Genomic DNA, 21,370 nt, shown 5'->3' on the forward strand with positions numbered 1-21,370 from the left:
TTGGATTATCATCAGAAGAAAAAAATGACACAATTATCATTTATGGATGGATGCATTGCCAGTTCCAAAGACTGATTAGTTGTAGCATATGCATGATTGCAAAATTGGCCAAGTACCACAATTCTCAACAACTGTCATTTTTAATTTGCACAGAGTATTAAAAACTGATAGAAGCAGTATAAGAAAATAATTTGATGTCCCAAATTCTTTCAGGTTAATAAAAGTATAAATGAAGATGACTTGCCCCAAACCGTGGAACTATCAGAGCTTAAATTGTAGAAATGTATGTAGAAGCTTTTGTGGATAGAAGCTTGCTACAGTATTTTGAACTAGCGTCTTAACACAGTACAGGTAATCCTTGTCTTACGACCACAACTGAGTCCAAAATTTCTGTTACTAAGGGAAATAGTTGTTAAATGAATTTTGCCCCATTTTACGACCTTTCTTGCCATAGTTGTTAAGTGAATCACTGCAGCTGTTAAGTTAATAACACGTTTGTTAAATGAATCCGGCGTCCCCATTGACTTTGCTTGTCAGAAGTTCACAAAAGGGGATCACATGACCCCAGGTCACTGCAACTGTCATAAATATGACTCAGTGCCCAAGCACCTGAATTTTGATCATGTACCATGGAGATGCTGAAAAAGTCATAAGTGTGAAAAATGGTCATAAGTCATTTTTTCAGTGCCAATGTAACTTCCAATGGTCACTAAAATAATTGTTGAAAGTCGAGGACTGCCTGTATATGGTATCTTACTGTTTTTGATGTAGACGCCAATATCTCATTTCAGTTGACATGGATGATGAAGATGGACGATGCTTGCTAGATGTAATTTGGTGAGTATTTGCCCTTGATGTGATTTATACAGCCTTTTCTTTTCCACTCTTGTTGTAGCAAAGCATTTAGTCAGAGATTTCTGTTAATTTTCACAAATATCAACCAAATACTTTTTCATTCATGCTTGGTCTATAAACTTGGAATGTCTCCTATGTGTCCACTAGTTGCTTTTCCAAGTGAAATTTGGCTGAATGCCACTTGGCTTTTTCTTAAGCTTTTTGGAGGTGAGAATAGAACCAGAAGCTTTTGAATTGTGTCTATAGTGACAGCTGGATGGAACAGTTGTACAAGAAAATAGTAGACCAGCTTTCCCCAACTTGGTATCCTTTATATATGCCAGAAATGTAGTTCCCTGGCTTTGGAATGCTGAGAATTATTCGGATGTACAAACATTGAGGAATGTTGTTTTAGATAACAGTAGGTCAAAGCAGAGTAACTTAGTTGTTATATTTTAGAACAATATTTTATATTATAGACTATTTCATGTAAACAAACATTACTAATGGTTTAAGAATTAAAATCCTAAATAAGTGGAACCAAATGTTTTTGTGGTCCAAAGTAATAGAAGAGAAACCAAGAAATCACTCTTAACTTGTAAAAATTGAGATTAATTTTATATATGTGTTTATGTGTGTCCTTTTAGCTTACCTATACATATGTTTTGTTTCTTTCTATATAATATGTATTCTGCCAGAATACCAATAAATCTAATGTAGCTTGTAAGCTATGAAGACAATAGATAAAATTAAATTCTTCTAGTCATCCTTAAACAAATTTATCTCAACTATTTTTCCAGTGATCCTCAGGCCTTGAATGATTTTTTACATGGATCTGAAAAGGTAAGGTTTTATTCTTCATTTTAAATGAAATTAAATGTTTACTTAACAAATACCTCTATGCAATAATTACCCTTGGCTCATTTGCCTTTAAAAAGAAAAGCGATGAAGAAAATTGAGATGGTACCAGTCTTAGAACTAATGATCTGAGCAGACTTTTCTCCAAGTCATTTTCTCCAGAAACTTTGCATGGTGGAAAATAAATGTTATCACAAAATTACTAGGTAGGAGGATAAACTATTTATTTCCTGACTAAAGTGAAGAGGCAGATAATTTCACCTCTTAAGGGAAGTATGTGCCTAGTTTCCGGAAAGAAACCTAGCCACTGACAGGCATTTAAACATTGTCTTATCCAGATAAAGTTATACTGTTTCATCTCTTTTCCATAATACTCCAATTCCTCAAATACAGTCATCTTTGAATTTACATACAATAACAGTATTTTTATTTTTATTTTAATAACAGATTGACAGTGATGATCTCTTGGACAACACGGGAGATGCAGCCAGTGCCTTCTTTGAGGGTGCTGGGGTATGTATTTTTCACCTCATTTTTAAAGCATAAAGCTAACATAGTATGACATGGGAGACGTAATGTTACCAGATCTTTTGGCATTTTGTTCATTGCCTAAAAGTATATGGGGGTGGAAGTGGATAAGAATTAGAATCATGGCTAAGAATGAGTATTGGGTTTTAACTAAGTTTCTCAGTACTATTCCTCAATTTGAATCGTCTCTTCCACTCAGTTTTTTCCACTTCATTTTTTATCTAGCTTTTCTCCTGTGTGGCTAATAGAACTGGGTTTAGTGAGAGAGGTTTCTCTTATGGTGATTATTGAATAGATGCCGGAAATCTAAACCTAGCTAACATAGATCTAAAGAAAAGTAAACCATTAAATTTTATGCATTAAAGGTCATTAACATGAGGAGGTTATGGAGTAATAGAATTGTTATTTATATACTAAAAACATAAAGCTACAGAACACAAAAAGATCCACAAGTTCTGTTCCATTAATATTTATTTCACTCTCACTGTGCTTTCATTTTCACTTGTCACTAGCTGCATGTGCAAGAAACCTCTGGCAATCATTTGAACGCTGAGCAAAGCCAACCCACAACAAGTGTTGATTTAGACTTCTTGGAAGATGACATTCTGGGCTCGCCTTCAGGAGGTGGAGCCAATCTACAGAATTCAGATCAACCATGTGATATCCTCCAACAGAGTTTGCAGGAGGCAAACATCACCGAGCAGACTCTGGAAGCAGAGGCAGAACTCGATCTGGGTTCTTTTCAGCTCCCTACGCTCCAACCAGTGGTGCACACTGCCTCGGATGGTACCCCGCAAATTTTTTCCGGTGGGGCTGACCTCATTGGACTACAGCAACCTGCTGTCTTAACTCATCAAGCACTGGTGCAGCAGTCCGTCGGGGCTGACGTGGTCAACAAAGCCATCAGCGTGCAGCCTTTTCTTCAACAAGTTGGCTTAGGAAATGTCACCATCCAGCCAATTTCCAATCTTCAAGGGTTGCCCAATGGGAGCCCGAGTGGGGCACTGGGCATTGGGCAGATTCAAGTTGTTGGCCAGCAAGTCATGGCAATTAACCAGCCTGCTCAACAGATCATTGCTAAGCAAGTTCAGCCTTCCCAAGTGGCCACTATGCCCGTAGGAAGTTACATCACTCAGACGGCACCAGAACAACAGCAGGTCACCCTGGCCTCCGCTGGCGTCTCCCCCCAGAATGCCGGCCTTGTCATCCAGAAGAACCTCCCAGCAGTGGCCACTACCACTCTGAACGGAAGCTCGATGTTTGGAAGCGTATCGGCCGCTCAGGGTTCCCAACCGCTCACGGTCACATCAAACTTGAGCAGCCCGCTTGTTCAAGCCCAAAATGTCATCATTCACCGGACACCCACGCCGATTCAACCCAAACCTGCAGGTGTCCTTCAGCAGAAGCTGTACCAGATTACCCCCAAACCCTTCGGCCCCAACAACACCACGCTGACCCTCCAAAACGAGGCTGCTCTCCAGCAACAGAAAGCTCAGCAGAACTTAACTTTCATGGCAGGCAAAGCGGGACAGAATGTGGTGCTTTCTGGCTTCCCACCAGGGCTGCCTGCCAACATGTTCAAGCAGCCACCGCCACAGCAACAAACTCTGAACAAGCCAATGAGTGTTCATCTGCTTAATCAAGGCAGCAGCATCGTTATCCCTGCACAGCATGTCCCCCAGGCTATGCTACAGGGTCAAAATCAGTTCCTCCTCCCAGGCCAGCTCACCGGAACATCGACAGTTCAGATCCCTCAGCAGCTCTCGGCATTACAGGCTAACATGGGCGGTCAGATTCTAACGACCTCACATCCTAGTGGGCAAACTCACATCATCACCAGCCAAGGCCCAGGTGGGCAGCTAATAACAAACCAAGCACTGCCTGCCCAAATTCTCACCAATCAGAACCTGGCAAGCCAGCTCAATTTGGGACAAGTGCTCACCTCACAGAATGCCCATGGAACAGCTCACATTCTTTCTGCACCCATTCAGTTGCAACCAGGGCAGGTGGGCCAACCCACTCTCTTCCAGATGCCTGTATCTCTGGCTGGTAGCCTGACAACTCAAAGCCAGCCCACTGCTGCGGCCTCACTGACCGGTGGTGCCATCAATCAGAGCGGTCAGACTGTTATCCAAGGAGTCACTCTGCCTAACCAAGTGGCTATGTTAAATGCTGCGGAGAGCCTCAACCAAACCGTGACCATACAAGCACCGCCTAATGCCACCAGCCAGAGCCCTGGTCTTATTCAGCCACAGTCAGCCTCCAGCACCAACCTGCTACCGAGTGACCAAGCCAATATGCTAACTGTCCAGTCCGCCTCTCAGCCCTCTGCTCCTTCTCAGCTTCAGTTGAACGTTCAGCAGCAAACACCACCACCTCAGCAGCAAGCACAAATACCCGTGACTTCCCAGTCCAGCCCTAATTTGGTGGCATCAAGTCCCGAAAAGATTATTTTGGGCCAGACAGCTGCTGGAACTGTAATCTCCCAGGATTCCATGCAGATGTTTCTACAGCAGGTAAGTTAAATAATTCTTGGCACCACAGCTTTTCCTGATGCTTTGGTTAGCCTGTTCTGTCTCTTTTGAAGGGTAGGCCAATTTACTAGCACAACATGAGTGGATTAAGAGTCAAGAAAGTTTGTGGCCATGACAACTCAGAGCCTTTGAATTTCTCTAATTTGGAAACTTTCTAGTCTTCAAGATTAGTCTTTGCAGGCCACTTGGTAAAAGTGAAGAACAGTGGAAAGGGAGTGGCCAGTTTTTGTATTAACAAAGTATAGCAGCTTTTATATTCTATGTTGCTTCTTTTTTTTCCTATTCCCAAATCTTGATATGCAAACTTCATTTCTTTGACTTTGCCCCAAAGACTCAGCACTTCTTCCTGACAGCTTGTTATTTGTAACCATATCTTCCCCCGCAATTCTTCAGCCTTTTGAGAATCAGGGTAAGGCTGAACAGCTGACGTAATTTAAATCAACAAATATAAATATCTTAATGGTCATATAGACAAAGAATAAGAGTCAACACTGATTCAGCGACACATAATCGATGGAATAATTAGGGGAACAATCAAGTTAGCAGACTGCAGACATGAGGTGAGGATATACCTTCTCTCATAGGTAATACTGATACTTGTTTACCTGGGTCAAATTTCATGAGGCTCTCTACACACAGCAAGTAAGCAGAAAAGGCTGGATGTGTTTGCTTTTCCGATCCCTTTGTGATTAGAAACTACATTCTTTAAAGGGCCAGAGCCTGATTTGAATGTGAACATACTGTAGATTGTGTAGCTTCCATTAATTATGAGTTTTTGTACATTACCAAAGAAATTTTGGTGACAAAATTACGCAGAGCACAGCTTCGGGTGCAACTTTCTACATAAGCTTGATTTTTGTGACCAAGGGGAAAGCAGGGAAGGAGAATAATAATTTGCTAAAGTTTTTCAGTTCAGTAACATTTTTACATGTGAATCTAAACAATAACCAGCATTGCTAAAGGTGGGCAAATAATGTGAAGATGGTCCATGCTAAATCTCTTGGATTACAGAAGGATCAGAGCCAGCAGCAGCAGCAGCAGCAGCAACAGCAATTTTATTCGTCAGCTCTGAAAATGCAGCAGGAGAGCAGTATGAATGACTCTGCCGTACCTCCCCATCTGCCAATGTCTCTGCCCATCTACAGCCTAGCCACCACTGCACTCAGCACCACAAGCAGTGTCCCAGCCTCGGTGATAGTCAGCAGCAGTGTAGGCACAGCCCTGCAGCCGCCTGCCAGCCGAGAACTGAACCAGAGCCACAACCTGCCACCGGTGGATTCCAAAGTACCACAGTTCTCGACTGGCCCTTCCCAGCAGGCACTGGCTTGCCAGGTAGACCTTACCTGTTTGCAGATCCGTAAAGTTGCCCTGCTTTGGCCTGTCCTCCTGCCTTACTTCCTCCTGTCTAACATGTCTGCCCTTCTTAATTTCCCCTTCACCTACTTGCTTTGTCCTGCACATTCTCAGTGCAGCACATAGAGAGAGAGAGAGAGAGAATGAGAAGGAGGGAAATATTAGCATCTCATCTAGGTTTGTATTCTCACACTTCAAAACAAAGGCTTGGGTGTTGGTGGTTACGTGATTTCTTTTATTGCAATAGAAGTCTCCCCCTTGTGGAAATAGTATGAATAATACAAAGGGGGAAATTATCATCAGAACAGTTGCCTTCTGGCTAGCAACCAGGATAAATATTTCTGTTTAAATATAAGATTATCTCCTCCTGTTCAAATTTATAGCACCCATAGCAATAGACGTACAAACAAAAATAAAACAGAAGCATTTTTCCTACATTGAAAATAATTTGACTGAAAATGGTAAATTCTTTCGTACATTATTTCAAAGAACAAAACAAATAAACATTCACTTCTTCCTGCACTTATTTTATTTCCTTGGTGTTGCTGTAGTTCCATGAAGCAAAAATATTTTTAGAGAGAGTCAGAATAGATAAAACAATATGGAAACAGCCACCGTGCTTGTTTGTCTTGAAGTGACTATGCAAAACAGAAGAAAAAAACCAAATTAATTCAATTCTGTTTTTTAAAATTGAAAGAAATTGACACATACCCAGAAATCTGAAGTTTTGAGAGTGTCATTTTGCATTGATCCAGTATGTTGTTGTTTTGTTAGATTGCAATCCTGTACCTGCTTAGTTGAACAGAATTGTTTCTAAGTAGATACGGGCAGGACTGCAGGGCTTCATAAGTGTAGATTGCAAATCCTACAAATTTTGAATAATAAAACAAGATCAGATTAAGTTCACAGGAGAGAGTACCACTGCACAGTTCTTCTGCAAAAGAATAGAAGCTGCAAAATGTCCCAAGATAAAGCTAGCTTCCTCTTTCTTAATAGAAAAACTTCCAGCTGTAAACCTAAGGTGAGCCACATGGGTCTGCCCCAAGTAGTCCCAAAACAGGCAAATATCCCAGTCTCTGACTGGTGGGACCGAGTCTGCGAAACCGTCTTTGTCCTTCCTTGGATCTCTGTGGCCTTCACTGTTTGTCTCTTTCCTTGTTGCTGCTCTTGCTTGCTTCTCTCTTGATTCCAACTAACCCTGGGAATTGGTGGTAGTGGTGCTGCTGCTACTACCGCCTTTTGTTGCTTTTCTCCTGTCTTCCCTGCGTTGCAGCCATGGTACTATTCTCTTTGACTAAAACCTGCATCTCTGTTTGTTTAAAGGTGTGTGATTTGCGAACTTGACTTTTCTTAATATTAGTGGATATAGTAGCCCGCATGTCAAAAGTATTGCAATGTAAAATCCTGTGCCTTCCTAGTATAAAAGGGCGGCATAGCCGATATTCAAAGGTAATGATTCGAGACTGCTTCTTGACATGAAAATAGATTATAGAAATGCTACGAAAACAAGGTTATAACAATAGGACTTGAAGATATACCGGTAGTCCTCGATTTACACCAGTTCATTTAGTGACCGTTCAAAGTTATAATGGCACCGGAAAAAGTGACACATTGACTGTTTCTCACACTTACAACTGCTGCAGCATCCTCATGGTCACGTGGTGGAAATTCAGACACTTGGCAACTGACTCATCCTTATGACAGTCACAGTGTCCTGGGATCACATGATCACCTTTTTAGACCTTCATTGTGTTATTAACTTAATAATTGCAGTAATCCACTTAACAACTGTGGCAAGAAAGGTCATAAAACTGTCTCCCTTAGTAACAGAAATTTTGGGCTCAATTGTGGTCCTAAATCGAGGACTATTTGTATCTAATATTTAAGGTTGATTCAATAGCCATCTAGGAAGATTTTGAGGCCAAGACAGGAAAGATGGAAAGGGAAGCAAAGTACTTTGCACAGGGCTACAAAACCTCCTCCGGTATCAAATAGCCAAAAAAAAAACAACAAAAACCCCAACCTCAGCTTCTTCATACAGTAATTTGCTGATATGGAGACCCAATAATATAGTTCGGCAGCTCTGTTGCAATCTGCCTCTATGTAACATTTTGGACTTAAATTTCTGCTTGAACTCTGTACGGAGACATAGGCAGAGGCTTTTTAAAGAGTTTTAACTTGCTTTCCTTCCAAGACCAGGTAACTTTAATTTTATTTCAATATTGATTTATTTTCATCACCATAATCTTAAAAGGCACATCTTTAAAACAAGATATAGAAAGAAAATTTGCTGGCGTCGAAAGTATTCTTCATGAATGTTTCATATTCTACCCTTGAAATCTTCCCTTCATGGCACAGGATCTCTTCCAGAATAAACTGGGAATGAAATAAGAGAGGGAGAAAAACTGCTTCTTTTTTAATAAAAAGTTTGCTAAAGTCTTTTTTTTCATAAGTTGACAACTGTGAGCTTGGGATTTGCAAAATGTTGGCGGCTCCTATTGCATTCTGGTACTCAGCCACTTGAGAGTGCTGTATCTCGACCCATTTACCTCTATTTCTTCCTTTTTCTTCCTCTCTTTCAGTTGCCTTCAGGGCAGCAGAAACTTCCTGGAGCCTCTCCATCCCACTCACTACCTCATCCTTCAATGGGGGAAAACCCCCAGCTCCAGCCCACGCACCTTTCCCAGATCCAATCTCCACACCAGTCCCGTCCTCCGTCCCAGCCTCAGCCCCTTTCCCGGCCACCTTCCCGGCCTCACTCAAGACCCCCTTCCCAGCCCCAGACTTTATCCAGGCCGCCTTCTGAACCCCTGTCGCGGTCTTGCACCCCTCAAACTCAGATGCAGAACTTATACGTGATCCAGAATCAGATTGCTTCCTCTCCTCATGGTTCCAACCAGCATCCCCTACGACCTCCCTCGCAGCCTCAGGTTTCACCGTTTCAAGCCCCACAAGCCCAGCCAGAGGGACAGCCTCAGCTAGCAACCCCTCCACATCTGTCATTACAGGTTCAGCTTGCTCCTCAACTCCAGCCCCAGTCTGAGGCTCAGGCACGGTTGCAGCCCCAGATCCAGGCCTCTTCTGAAGTGCAGCATACTCATTCCCCCCATTTCCAGTTGCAGTTCCCTGCCCAAGGCCCTATTAAACCGCCCACCCCAACCCAGACCCTTCACCTGACATCCGAACAACAGAGGAGCTTTCAGATGGTGTCAAATCAGTTCCAGGCTCTCTCCACAATTCCAGTTCCTGTTCCTCAGCAGAAACAGTTAATGGATCGGTTTCAGCAGGTATGGTAATAATGTTGAATAAAAAAATTAATCTGAAAAAAACTTGTGTGCAGTGGGTCCCTCATTATTGCAATTATATTTTCACATATAAAATAGCTTCCAGGTGCTACTTAGTCATTTATGGCGTTTATGAAACCACCAAGTGGTACAATACAAGAAAAATTCCATCCAGCTAGAAATCTTGTTTCCTTTTTTTTTTTTTTTTTTTTGCATCTTTACCATAGGGAAGATTGGATAGTCCTACAGCTTTTTTTTTTCTTCCTGAATTCTTACAAAAGGTTAATATTTTACCTTTTTTTTTTTCCCATTGCCTTTCATTGAAACTAAAGAGAAACTTAACCTGAAACTTTATTTCAAGCATGTTGGATTTTAAAATTGTGTTAATATGGCAGAATTTGCGGAATCTAAATAGTCAGTGTTGTTGCTGCTTGTGTGTGCTGACTCTCGCCACCAAAAGGACTTAATTTTAAACAAAATCCAAAGTCAGTTCTCATCTTGGATGCCTCCACCAGTTAAACAGAAGAAAGTAAAACTCCTGCTTGAGGAAGACTTGTGTCAAGCATCGTAAATGATGGAGACAAAGGTGGCTTTTCTATTTTTTGTATTTGGTATCTGTATTTTATGCCTTCGAATCAACATTGATTTCTGGAGACTGCCTGGACTAGTCCCTGCGGTTTTCTTGGCAATATTTTCAGGAACATTTTGCCATTACCTTCTTCCTAGAGTTGAGAGAGAGAGTGACTGGCCCAAGATCAACTGGCTGGCTCTGCTTAAGGCGGGACTAGAACCCATGGTCTCCTGCTATCTAGCCCAAGGCCTTAAGCACTATACCAAACTGGCTTTCCTGTATATGATACAGGTTATCCTTTATAACCACAAAATCTTTATCCTCTTTATAACCACCGAACTGATCTTTGAGTTACTGTCTAGAATAATATCTATTTCCTGGGATTTAACTGATCTAGAAACTTTAACCCATTTTCCCATTAGTGTTGGTATTATAATTCTCAAGTGATCAATAAAAATCTACATGCTGAAAAAACATTACTTTCCACATTCCCAGGTGCTTAGGGTTTGTTCTGATAAACTCAGTGCTATATCCAAAAGGAACGTGAGTTTTCCAATCCTTTGGGATACAATTTTTGGATTTGACTTTTCCTACTCTACCTTCATATCTCTCACAGGTACCCCAGGGAATTATCCTGCAAACAAAACAGTCAACGTCCACTAGCCAGGCACCACCTGCCCTGAGCCAATTTAGCAACCAGTCCTCTTCAGTGTTGGTTAGCAGCCAAGGACAGCAGCTCACAATGACAACAATTCCAGCTCAGGCACCAGCAGTCCATGGCCATACGCCTGTTCCCACAACCATTCAGTCTTCCAGTACAGGTTCCGGCAAAGCAGCTCCTGTACTTGAAAAGGGGCAAGTACCGAGAGGAACAACAAGCGGAGGAGGAGGACAACCTGCACAGTGTACAGCGGTTCTTCAGCAGCAAACTCCCGTGTTGGTCAAATCAGCATCAGTATGTAAGTTGATAAAGAGCATTATAGGTCTTGGTGTCCTTTAATTTTGGAAAGGGAATAATTTCCCTTGACAATTGCTTTTTAGCTTTTGACTTGTCTATTCATAGTTATCCGCTTGTTATGAGAACTGAAGGAGATTCCTTCTTATCTGCAGCTGCTAATAGTTGTATCCCCATGTATCTTTTAAAAGAAATGGGGTGAGGGGTGAAAAGATTCCTTTTTCTGCCCTGTCCTTTTCAATAACAGTAGACCTTCGACTAACAATCACAATCTAGCCCAAAATTTATGTTACAAAGCAACAGAGTTGTCGAGTGAGTTTTGCCCCATTTTACGATTTTTCTTGCCAGATCACTGCAGTTGTTAAGTTAGTCAGATGGTTGTTAAATGAATGTGATTTCCCCCTTGGCTTTGCTCATCAGAAAGTCGCAAAAGGGTATCACATGATCTTGGCCTAAGATTCATATAATTCTCAAGTCTTGCATCTTGAAATCTTAAATGCTAGCTGAATCTTGTGATGAAGATTGGCTGAAAAGTGAATTTTACATAGTTTTCCTGTTCATATAATTTAAATCTCCCAAGTATATGGAGGGAACTGGCAAGCAGGCCCCATGCATTTTATCATGAGCAGAGGTGCATAAATCTGTTTTTGGTCCCGTATAAATTATCTTGTTTCCAGAATTATGTAAGATCTAGGATATTGGCCCTTAAAAAAAAAACCCATAGGGACAGTGTTGGGAAATTGTTCCTATATCTCATTCTAAAATCTTGTCTATGTGTGTCTCTTCCTCTACCGTATTTCTCCAGCAATTGCTGCTACGGTTCCTACCGAGAATAAAACATTTTCCAGCAGCTCCACCATTATTTCTGGAGGGAAAGCAACTTCGGGGCAAGGAAAAGCCACAATTCCTCATGCTGTACAACAGTCAGTTCAGGTGGGTTTGTTATAACTGGCAAGCCATTTTTGCAAAAATATTCATCTTCGCTATTATTGTTGAACGTTCATTTTTAGCACTAGACAATGCTAGGAACTACTGACTTTAAGATAGTAGTGAATACTGTCAATGACTACAGTTATTTAAACATTAAAGCTAAGTATATATGTAGGCTCTGAAGGATTTAAATATTTTTAAAGTGCCAGAATGTTGATCATGTGACTACAGGGGTACTGAGACAGTCATAACTGCAAGGACCGGTCATAAAATTATTTTGTCAACACCTGTGTAGAACACTCTCTAAACAAGGCAGCCTTTAAGTGAGGTCTACCTGTGTTTGTTTTTCATTCCTTCCTTCTAATCCATTTGATATAAAGCTGCCTTCCTGGGTTTTGTTTTGTTTTGTTTTGTTTTGTTTTGTCAGGCCAAGCCTGGAGTCATTAGCTCCGCATCAGGCCTGAATCTTGGGAAAGGGCAGCTGCCACTCCAGGTAGTTGGAAAAGGCTTGTCACAAGTCATGTCTTCAGCACCAGCTCAAATCCAGCAGCAGGTGAGAATCTATGTTGTTTATTGTAAAATTACTTGATAAAGGGTTTGTTTCACAAATGAAAACAAATATACGGGTCCAGGATAATGTTGCAGGATCCAATCTGGGTCAGTCCCCGGGACCAGAGGTTTAGTCTTCCAAGCTTTTGAACTCATGCTGGAGCCCATCCTCAGGGAACTTCTCTCTACCAGAATCTATACGCATTCCGGTAGACCCAGATTGGATCCTACAAAGAGGTGTGTGTGTGTGTGTGGATTTGGTACAGTGTCTGAAAACAGCACTATATTTGTTCATATATTGAATTAAGAGGTACAGTGTACACAGCACATAAATGTTTCATATGTATTCTTTAATCCCCACGTTCCCCAGAAAACCTTCAAAATGGAAACCAATCACTTAAAGCAATAAAAAAATACAGAAAGCAGATGTTAAATTTAATTTAGAAAAGAGCTATGTTAGTCCATTGTGACAAACTTAAAAAGAATAATGGCATCTTAAACTAGCAGATTTAATATGACATAAATTTTCATAGGATATACAAACCATTTTTATTAAAAGAGAATTAAAAGCATTGAGTAAAGCAAAACAATTTCTAACAGTTTTTAAAAGTCTCATATTCTGGGAAATCTTTATTAGTTTAAGCTCTAAATCAAGCACGTTATAAGTAGTCCTCTCTTACCGACCACTCGTTCAGCGCCCAAAATTATGACAGCACTGAATGAGGGGGACTTACTGTCCTCAATGTTGTGGCCATCACAGTGTCCGCATGGTCACGTGATTGTGATTTGGGCCGTTGGTAACCAGCTTGTCCTTGTGACTGTTGGCAATGGCCTGCAGTCATGTGATCACAATTTGCGACCTCCGCTGCCATTATCCATCATTAAAGTCATTGGGGAATATATTTATATTTGTCTTTTTACTAACCAGAATTCATCTTGAACCACTTCCATAGATATGCTGGATTGTGCTTTATTTGCAACTCCACCTAACTGCCTCTTTGTTCTTACATTTTCTTTCTTTGCCAGTATGACAACAAGCTGGGAAGCCTGAAGAAAGCACCCCCGATGCTACAACCGAGCAAGGAAGCTTGGTAAGTCGAAACTGGAGCAATCCAACAAACAGGTAGCATAGAAACAGAAACACAACAGTAAAAAAGATACTGTATTAATGTCAAAATAGAATAATTTAACCAAGCTCTGGGGATTTCCTACAAATAAAGCATGCCAATTTTGTTTGAAAAAATGAAATTATTTAATTATTATAATATCTTGGATCAGATGTCAGCGGTATCTCAGTAGTACATCATTTAAATTGTCATCCAAGGCTTTCTGAATGATGATCTCTTGCTCTAACCTAATTCATTTTTTTCTAAGAAATATATATATATATATATATGTAAAGTAAAGCTGCTTGCACAAACAGCAGACTGCAGATCGTTTTCTCACTCACATATGTCTTTAACTTAGGTTCATCCTAGAAACAGCTTGTGGCACCAGGAACCAGATATAGGAGATAGCAAAAATGAATTGGCAAACAGTAGTATAAAGTGTTTTTTCTCAAACTCCATGTTTGTATCAGGATATATTACATAGAAAGTAGAATAATTTCTTATCTCTTGTAGATTAGCAAAGGAATCCAGGATACTGCAATGTCCAAAAAAAAAATGAAACTTGTTTTTTGTTTTGCAGCCAGCTTATTATAGTTTACTACAGATTTCAGCAGGATGAAACAATTGTTGCCTATCTTTGTTATGATACAGGGATTGGCTCTCTGTGTTCATTGTTTTCTTTTGTTCCCTTTAGCTTCTTGGAACAGCTACATAAACACCAAGGAGCAGTTTTGCATCCTGATTACAAAACTTCATTTCGGTCATTTGAAGATGCTTTTCAGAGGCTCCTACCTTACCACGTCTATCAGGGAACGCTGCCTTCTCCCCATGATTATCGGAAAGGTGAATTCATTGGGACTTTTCCACATTAAATGCCGATATATCAGGATCAAGTTGTCTGTTACATTTTTTAGCCTTAGTTGCCCAATCTTTTGCTGAGTCTAATGGCGCTTTTTTTCCTAACTGTCCAAAGTGTTTCAATATGTTATTTTCATTCTGGTATGCTTTCCTCACTTCAGAAGGTAATTAACATGTACATTATAATACAGTCATTTAGCCAGTGATGACAATGATAAGATTGCTTTCCGCATCCAGTGACTGAAGGGAATAAAGAAGGAACCCTTCTTCTGTTCGGTCCATTGAGGTTTTCTCCTTGTTGATCTCTTGAATGTTGCAAATGTTGCTATACTGTACGTAGATATTATGTTATTTTTTGCCTGATGGGAGGGAGGTTATAAAGGGCTCCATTTGCTATACAGGTAGTTCTCAAGTTGCAGCCACAATTGGGATCCGAATTTCCATTGCTAAGTAAGGTGGTTATGCTTGATTTTACAATCTTTTTCTTTTGCCATGGTTGTTAATTGAATCATTGCAGTTGTTTGGTAAATCTACTTCTCTTGTTGACTTTGCTTGTTGGCTGGGAAAGTCACATAACCCTGGAATGCTGCACCTATCATAAATACATGCCGATTGCTAAACACCCAAATTTTGATCATGTGACCATGGAAATGCTGCAATGGTCATAAATGCGAGGACAGTTGCTTTGTCAGTGCTATTGTAACTCCAAGCATCACTAAATGAATAATTGTAAATGGAGGAGTACCTGTATGGAATTGTTGGCTTTTTCGACATGTTTAGTGAACATCTTCGAAATAATTCAAAGAGCTTTCTTTATTGCACTTCCCATTCAAGAAGACGAGTTTCCCTCCTTTGTTTTCCTTTCTCATTGTGTGTTTTTCTCTAATAGATGAAGAATTTGAAATGGTGTCCACGCAGCTGTTGAAACGTACACAAGCCATGCTGAACAAATATCGGTTACTCCTCTTGGAAGAGTCCCGGGTAAGTTTTTTTTCCTCGTTGAACAGGTATAACATCAGCAAGCACCTCGTCCCTCTCCTTGGCCTTCGGTTGACTGACTGAGTTGTCATGGAACAGGCCAAAAATTGATAGCATTTTTATCATAGTGGGGAGAATCTGTCACGGTAATATGGAATACTCCATATTAGAGTTGTGTTTTTCATTTATTAGAACTTAACAAACAGTTGACGTTTTTATAAGAAGAGATGAATGGACAGCAGGGCTTAAGCAGTAGCTGGTTCTAAAATATTTTATCATGTTAGCACTTTCAAATTAAAAATAGCGAAGGTATTAATAATCAAGACGTATCAGGGTCAGTGTAACTTTTTAAAAGCTGTAATATTTCAACAAAGATAAGAGTCTGTGTGAGTCTTATCATCGGATATACCAATCCAGGAATCTGTTCCAAATACTGTAATACAGAGTTTCCAGAATGCAGTGAAGTTAAATAAAAACCCCGAAATTATTAATTAAGGTAGAACTTGATTTTTTTAAATGCTTTTTTTATAAATTTATTTATTGCATTTAAAATAATGACAGAAAAAGAAGGGGAGGGGGAGAAACCAGACATGAAAATGCATAATAAAAAATACATATCAAGTGCTTTAAAAAACTGAAAAATACAACAACAAAAAACAAAATATAAGGTACAATATGTTGTTGTAATAAACAGTTACAATAAACATTGCACACATATATACACACATACTCATTTCTAATACCTTTATATAACTATCAAGTTTTTAACCTATTGTATTCTGAGTCCCGTATTTCATTATATTTATCCATACAATGTTTACGACAATATGCAGTTCACTCATAAATGACAAGTGTTATATTTTCAATCCATTCAGTAAACCGGGCCACTTCACGGTTAGAACTTGGTATTATTGATCTATGAATTAAAAATCATTTCATTAATTCTTACCCTTCTCAATTTATGACTTTAAAGTGTAGTTAATAAAGTTGGGTCTCGTATTGAGCATCATGTAGTTTTTCAGCAATAAGAGATGGCAGAAGGAAAGAAATGACCAGGGATGTACAAATTTGGGGGCATGGGTTATTAAGAAGCTCAGATTGGTGATTCTGATAGCATTTGCCAATATTGCTTTCTATTGCAGAGAGTCAGTCCTTCGGCAGAGATGGTGATGATTGACAGGATGTTCATACAGGAAGAAAAAACTACCTTAGCTCTTGATAAACAGCTAGCAAAGGAGAAGCCAGGTAAGGGAGCATTTGTTTCAGCATTTTGGATATCTTACTTTTTTGAAAGTATCTACTGCCTTCCATCATTCTCTTTTTCAAAATGTTATTTGTCCAATAAAACACAAAGGACTTCCTAGTCCAAGTGTTCACTTTTAAGCCACTACATTTCCAGTGGCTCTCATACAGGGGTGAAATTCAGCAGGTTCTGACAGGTTCTGGAGAACCGGTAGCGGAGATTTTGAGTAGTTCGGAGAACCGGCAAATACCACCTCTAGCTGGCCCCAGAGTGGGGTGGGAATGGAGATTTTGCAGTATCCTTCCCCTACCACGTCCACCAAGCCACGCCCACAGAACCGGTAGAGAAAAATTTTTGAATTTCACCCCAGCTCTCATAGCACAATAGTAACACTTCTGCGCAGAGCATCAAAATACAGATAATTTGAAGGAATCAGGTGGGGAAGAAATTAACAGGTTCTTATTTTATGAAGATTTGATTTTACACTTTCAGTGCTGATTAAAACACATGTTCAATTAAGGAATGGAGACTACAGTGAGATGTAGATTTAATCAGCTAAAATATAAAGGAATATTATGTTTGTGCATGCAATTTTTTATTCTTCCCTTCACAGTACAACTCAGTGGGATGTGGAACTTGCCACTTGACCAGGCTTTCCTGTTTTGTCCAAGTCAGAAGTTATGGTTACTTATTTTAGAACAGAATACACATCCTAATACACAGCTTGAAATTAATTTAAGTTCCTAGTTAATTGTGAAGATAATAACCTTAAGAAGATTATGGTTATCTGGAAGTGGCCATGCTCCATAGTATGCCATAAAGGGCAGAGGTAATCCTCAAAAGACATTTTTATATTCTGGTTTAGTAATGATTAGTAATAACCATTTAATATTTGGTCATCCACAACTTTAAAAAGAAAGCAACCCAGAACCCAGAGTAGATCACAGACCAATTTTATCTTATGTCCATTTATTTATCCAAATTTAAATTATTTTGTGATACTTTATAATGTTCCACTTATAAGGAAAAGAAGCAATTGAGCTCCTTCCATTTTTTTTTTTATCAGTATCTGTAGACAAGATGGCAGAACTATTTCTAGAGAGCCAAAAGCTCTGGTCAGATACTCCCCTCCTAAGAGCATCCTACGTTCCTTTTCTCATTGAGGGAACTGCTATGGCACAGTGGTAGCAGTGTTATATAATTGTCTATTTATGAAAGGGGCTGGATTGATTTACGTGGTCAATTCCAGTGCCTGAGAAAGAGAAATTGGCCATCCCTAGATTGAAGTTTAATTATTGGTCATTTTGGCAGGTTGCCCGAACCAAAAATGTCACGAAAAGTACCTTCTCAACTTGCTTTTGACTAAACGAGCCATGTACGTTCTTCTCTTGCAGACGAGTATGTCTCCTCATCTTCCCGCTCACAGAGCTTTGCTTCTTCTTCTTCGGCTCAAGGGTCTTTGCCCAGCCACGTTCCTTTGACCTCCGAGAACTTGAAATCGCCTCCGGTACAGATGCCAACTCATATCAACCCTACCAAATTGGTCATCAAGCACAGCGGAGGGTCTCCATCTGTAACGTGGGCCAAAGCGTCTCCCTCATTGGATGGCGATGACGATGCCCTGCCCTCCAGGAGCAGGCCGCCCATTAAAACCTACGAAGCCCGGAGCCGGATTGGGCTGAAGCTAAAGATCAAACAAGAAGCCGGACTTAGCAAAGTGGTCCACAACACTGCACTGGATCCCGTTCACCAGACACCGCCCCCCGTGTGCACGGTGATCAAAACGGCTGACCAGCACTCGTCCACGTCATCCGTTAGCACCACTACAGCTACGACGGCGACCGCCACGGCCTCAATGGCGGGACAAATGAACGGGACCATTGACCATATCGGTGCAGCTCCAGTGGAGAAAAAACCCATGGCGACCTACTGCAGGCTTCCTCTGCGTAAAACGTACCGGGAGAACGTGGATGCTTTTGTCGCCGAGAAAGCTCCCGACGCCTCTCTCAAAGGAAGCGTTTCAAAATCCGATACGGTGCCAAGTACTCTTATCATCAAGCAGGATGGGGGGTCCCGAAGTGTTATCACATCCCACAAATCTCAGGAGAGTCCTTCCGGCGCGGTGGCTGAGAAGAGCAGGTCGGAGGAAAACACCAAACATACTTTTTTCAACCGGAGCGATGCCCGTTCTTTGGTGATGCAAGGAAGCCCTGCCCCTCCTAAGACCGACGATTCGACCAGTGGCCTTATGAAGGAACTAGCAGAGGTGGAAGATGAGTTTTACCAACGCATGATAAAGACTGAGCCACTCGACCACGGGTCGGCCTCCGAACTCGCGTGGGAGGTGCCTTTGCCCCCAGCCAAACGAAGAAAGTCTGAATCTTTTGATGTGGACAATGCCAGCTTCTCCAGCGACAGCCCCCCCGATGACTCGCTAAACGAGCATCTACAGAGCGCCATTGACAGCATCCTGAATTTGCAGCAACCTCAGGCCGGGAGCCAGAATACTCGAACGCCCTCCTCTTCCTACAATTCGTCCTCTTCCCCTTTCTCCTCACCCGTCCACCGCACGGACATGTACCTTGCCCCCAATCACAACGGTGGCCTTGGAACCAGGACGTTAAACAGATAACAGAAACTGAAAAGCGAGTCAAGACTGTAGAAAAAGGAGAGCCAAGGACTGAAGCTGCAGCAGCTTCTGCTGGCTGGGAACGGTTGGAAGCCAAGGTGCCACTTCCCAGAGACCTGCTAGAATAGGGCTGATACCAGAAGGGAAGAGTGGGGGTCCTGGGGTGGGGAGGGCAACAAGAATGTCCTATAGAGGCTTCATCCATGCAAGTGTTGATTTGATGGGTTTCGGTTGTTGTAAAGTACGAGCTTCGGCTGGATTTACAATATACTCACCTCATCACATGCACCATGAAAAACAAAGAAAAAGAAAAGGTTCAGCAAATGCCAAGCAGGCAGGTGGGAGGGGGTTGGATCGGGGCCCATAGGTAGTGTTGGCTGTGTAATATTTAGATTCTGTAACAAATTGCTAATTTGAATCTCTGATGATAATTGGGTTTGTTTTTCCTCCTCTCCCCAAACTCCACTACTATATTTAGGACATGTTAACAAATCTTAAATCAGAAGCCAGCAGGGAGGCCAAAGGAACGGGGCAGGGGGTAAAGTGACAATTTCCAGAAGGAGTTGGCACATGGGGCAATTATGTAATTGATTTTGTCAGGTTTCTTAAGTTATTTTAAGTATAAACTGTCTGCTTTTTTTTTATATATATATATAAAATAGATTCTGAACAAGATGCAAAAAAATATATATATAAACACTAATGCTTACAAACCAATAAGCATGGATGAATTTACAAATAAATCACTTTGAAAGAGGAAACCAGTCCAATTCTGGACAGGGATGATGGGCGTCGTTACCATAACGGTGGTGGGTGGAAGAAGGAAGGGTCCCGTCAAGAGGATGTGTATTTCTCTCTCCTCTTTTCCCCTCCCATCCTGAAAGAAAGAAATCAAGTTGGGATTTTGATCACATGATGGTCCAAGCTAATCATTTGCATGCGGGGCTCAGGTAAATGTTTGCTTGGAAACTGGACAGTTGCAGAAAGACAAGCTGGCTCCCTTTTCTATATACTGATGATATTTTGCTCTGTGCCACAGTTGCCTGTGTTTGCCTATATTTGCCTCTCATGGTTCAGTCCTCCGTGTGGTGGTTTCTATTTTGAAAACATGATTTGGCCATGCCTTGGTTGGAAGGTCTCAGCAGCCCCCAGTAGTCATGTAGAGCAGGGGTCTCCAACCTTGGCAACTTGAAGACTTGTGGATTTCAACTTCCAGAATTCCTCAGCCAGCTTTGCTGGCTGAGGAATTCTGGAAGTTGAAATCCACAAGTCTTCAAGTTGCCAAGGTCGGAGACCCCTGACGTAGAGAAGAAAACAGTGATATTATTTTAGTACTCCTATCCAAACTAAGTAAATTTTAGTTCCCCTTAATTTCGGTTGATCTTATCTCAAGTTTTCCCACGGAGTCCATGTTACTCCGGGTCTCATTCCACAGCTTCTCTGGAATTCATGTTCCCATTTGTCTCTGCCGTTCTCATTCACCGATGGGAATAAAGATACCCATCCTTTCAGATTTACTTAGTTCTCTCGCTAAACTGTTGCACATGCTCATAAGTCATTGACCAGCACTTCATTCCTCATTCCCACATGTCACGTTTGATCCACCACTTGTTTTTCCTCACAACCTAGACTTTTAAACATAGGAATTGTAGGACTATTAGACTTGTCCAACAACAAGAAATACCTCCCTCCCTCCCAAATTAGAGGCTTCCCGGTAAATTTTAAAGCTCTCTGTGAAATCGAAACAAGGTGCGCCAAGCGGTTTCCAAGATCATGAACGATCTTAGTCTTGATTTATGGATAAGCATAAAAGGAAACGTCCTTCCCACATTATAGCTTATCATAGCAATCATTTGTGTGAATGTTGAAATAGGATGCAGCCTTCATTATCATTAGCCCGGTAAAACAAAAACTCAACCAGTATGAGGGACTAACGTGGAGCAGGCATACAAAACAGATCTGTCTGCTCCATAGTCCCAGTTCTTCTTAGAAATAATGAAAGAGGCAGCCTTTCACAAAAGTATTCACCGCTATGCTGATTTAAAAAAAAAAAGTCTTAATTCCTTTTGCACCTTGGAGTTCTTTCTAATGGCATTATCTATAGCAGGGGTGGGGGACCACGGCCCCTTTATGACTTGTGGACTTCAACTCCCAGAA

The 21,370-nt window shown here is 41.0% G+C and overlaps 1 protein-coding gene across 5 annotated transcripts in view; it reads left to right on the forward strand.

The window, feature by feature from the left end:
* Window positions 1–19,967, forward strand: part of BICRA (BRD4 interacting chromatin remodeling complex associated protein) — a 65,381-nt gene extending 45,414 nt beyond the window's left edge. For 3 of the 5 annotated variants that reach the window (XM_060693821.2, XM_087876252.1, XM_034438085.2), the window contains 14 exons: window positions 792–837; window positions 1,635–1,677; window positions 2,140–2,205; window positions 2,733–4,736; window positions 5,766–6,086; window positions 8,690–9,394; window positions 10,579–10,921; window positions 11,723–11,850; window positions 12,275–12,400; window positions 13,423–13,487; window positions 14,200–14,348; window positions 15,253–15,344; window positions 16,484–16,586; window positions 17,979–19,967. In XM_060693821.2, coding sequence (XP_060549804.2) covers window positions 797–837; window positions 1,635–1,677; window positions 2,140–2,205; window positions 2,733–4,736; window positions 5,766–6,086; window positions 8,690–9,394; window positions 10,579–10,921; window positions 11,723–11,850; window positions 12,275–12,400; window positions 13,423–13,487; window positions 14,200–14,348; window positions 15,253–15,344; window positions 16,484–16,586; window positions 17,979–19,216 — 5,424 coding nt within the window. In that variant the 5' untranslated portion in view covers window positions 792–796 and the 3' untranslated portion in view covers window positions 19,217–19,967. Of the gene's footprint in view, window positions 1–261; window positions 352–791; window positions 838–1,634; window positions 1,678–2,139; window positions 2,206–2,732; window positions 4,737–5,765; window positions 6,087–8,689; window positions 9,395–10,578; window positions 10,922–11,722; window positions 11,851–12,274; window positions 12,401–13,422; window positions 13,488–14,199; window positions 14,349–15,252; window positions 15,345–16,483; window positions 16,587–17,978 lie in introns of those variants that run through there. The other 2 variants (XM_060693823.2, XM_087876253.1) reach the window with 2 other exon arrangements.
* Window positions 19,968–21,370: the final 1,403 nt, after the last annotated feature.

The sequence above is a fragment of the Pantherophis guttatus genome, chromosome 10 (genome assembly GCF_059756535.1).
Source record: "Pantherophis guttatus breed Tessera chromosome 10, ASM5975653v1, whole genome shotgun sequence".
NCBI classification, from domain to species: Eukaryota; Metazoa; Chordata; class Lepidosauria; order Squamata; family Colubridae; genus Pantherophis; species Pantherophis guttatus.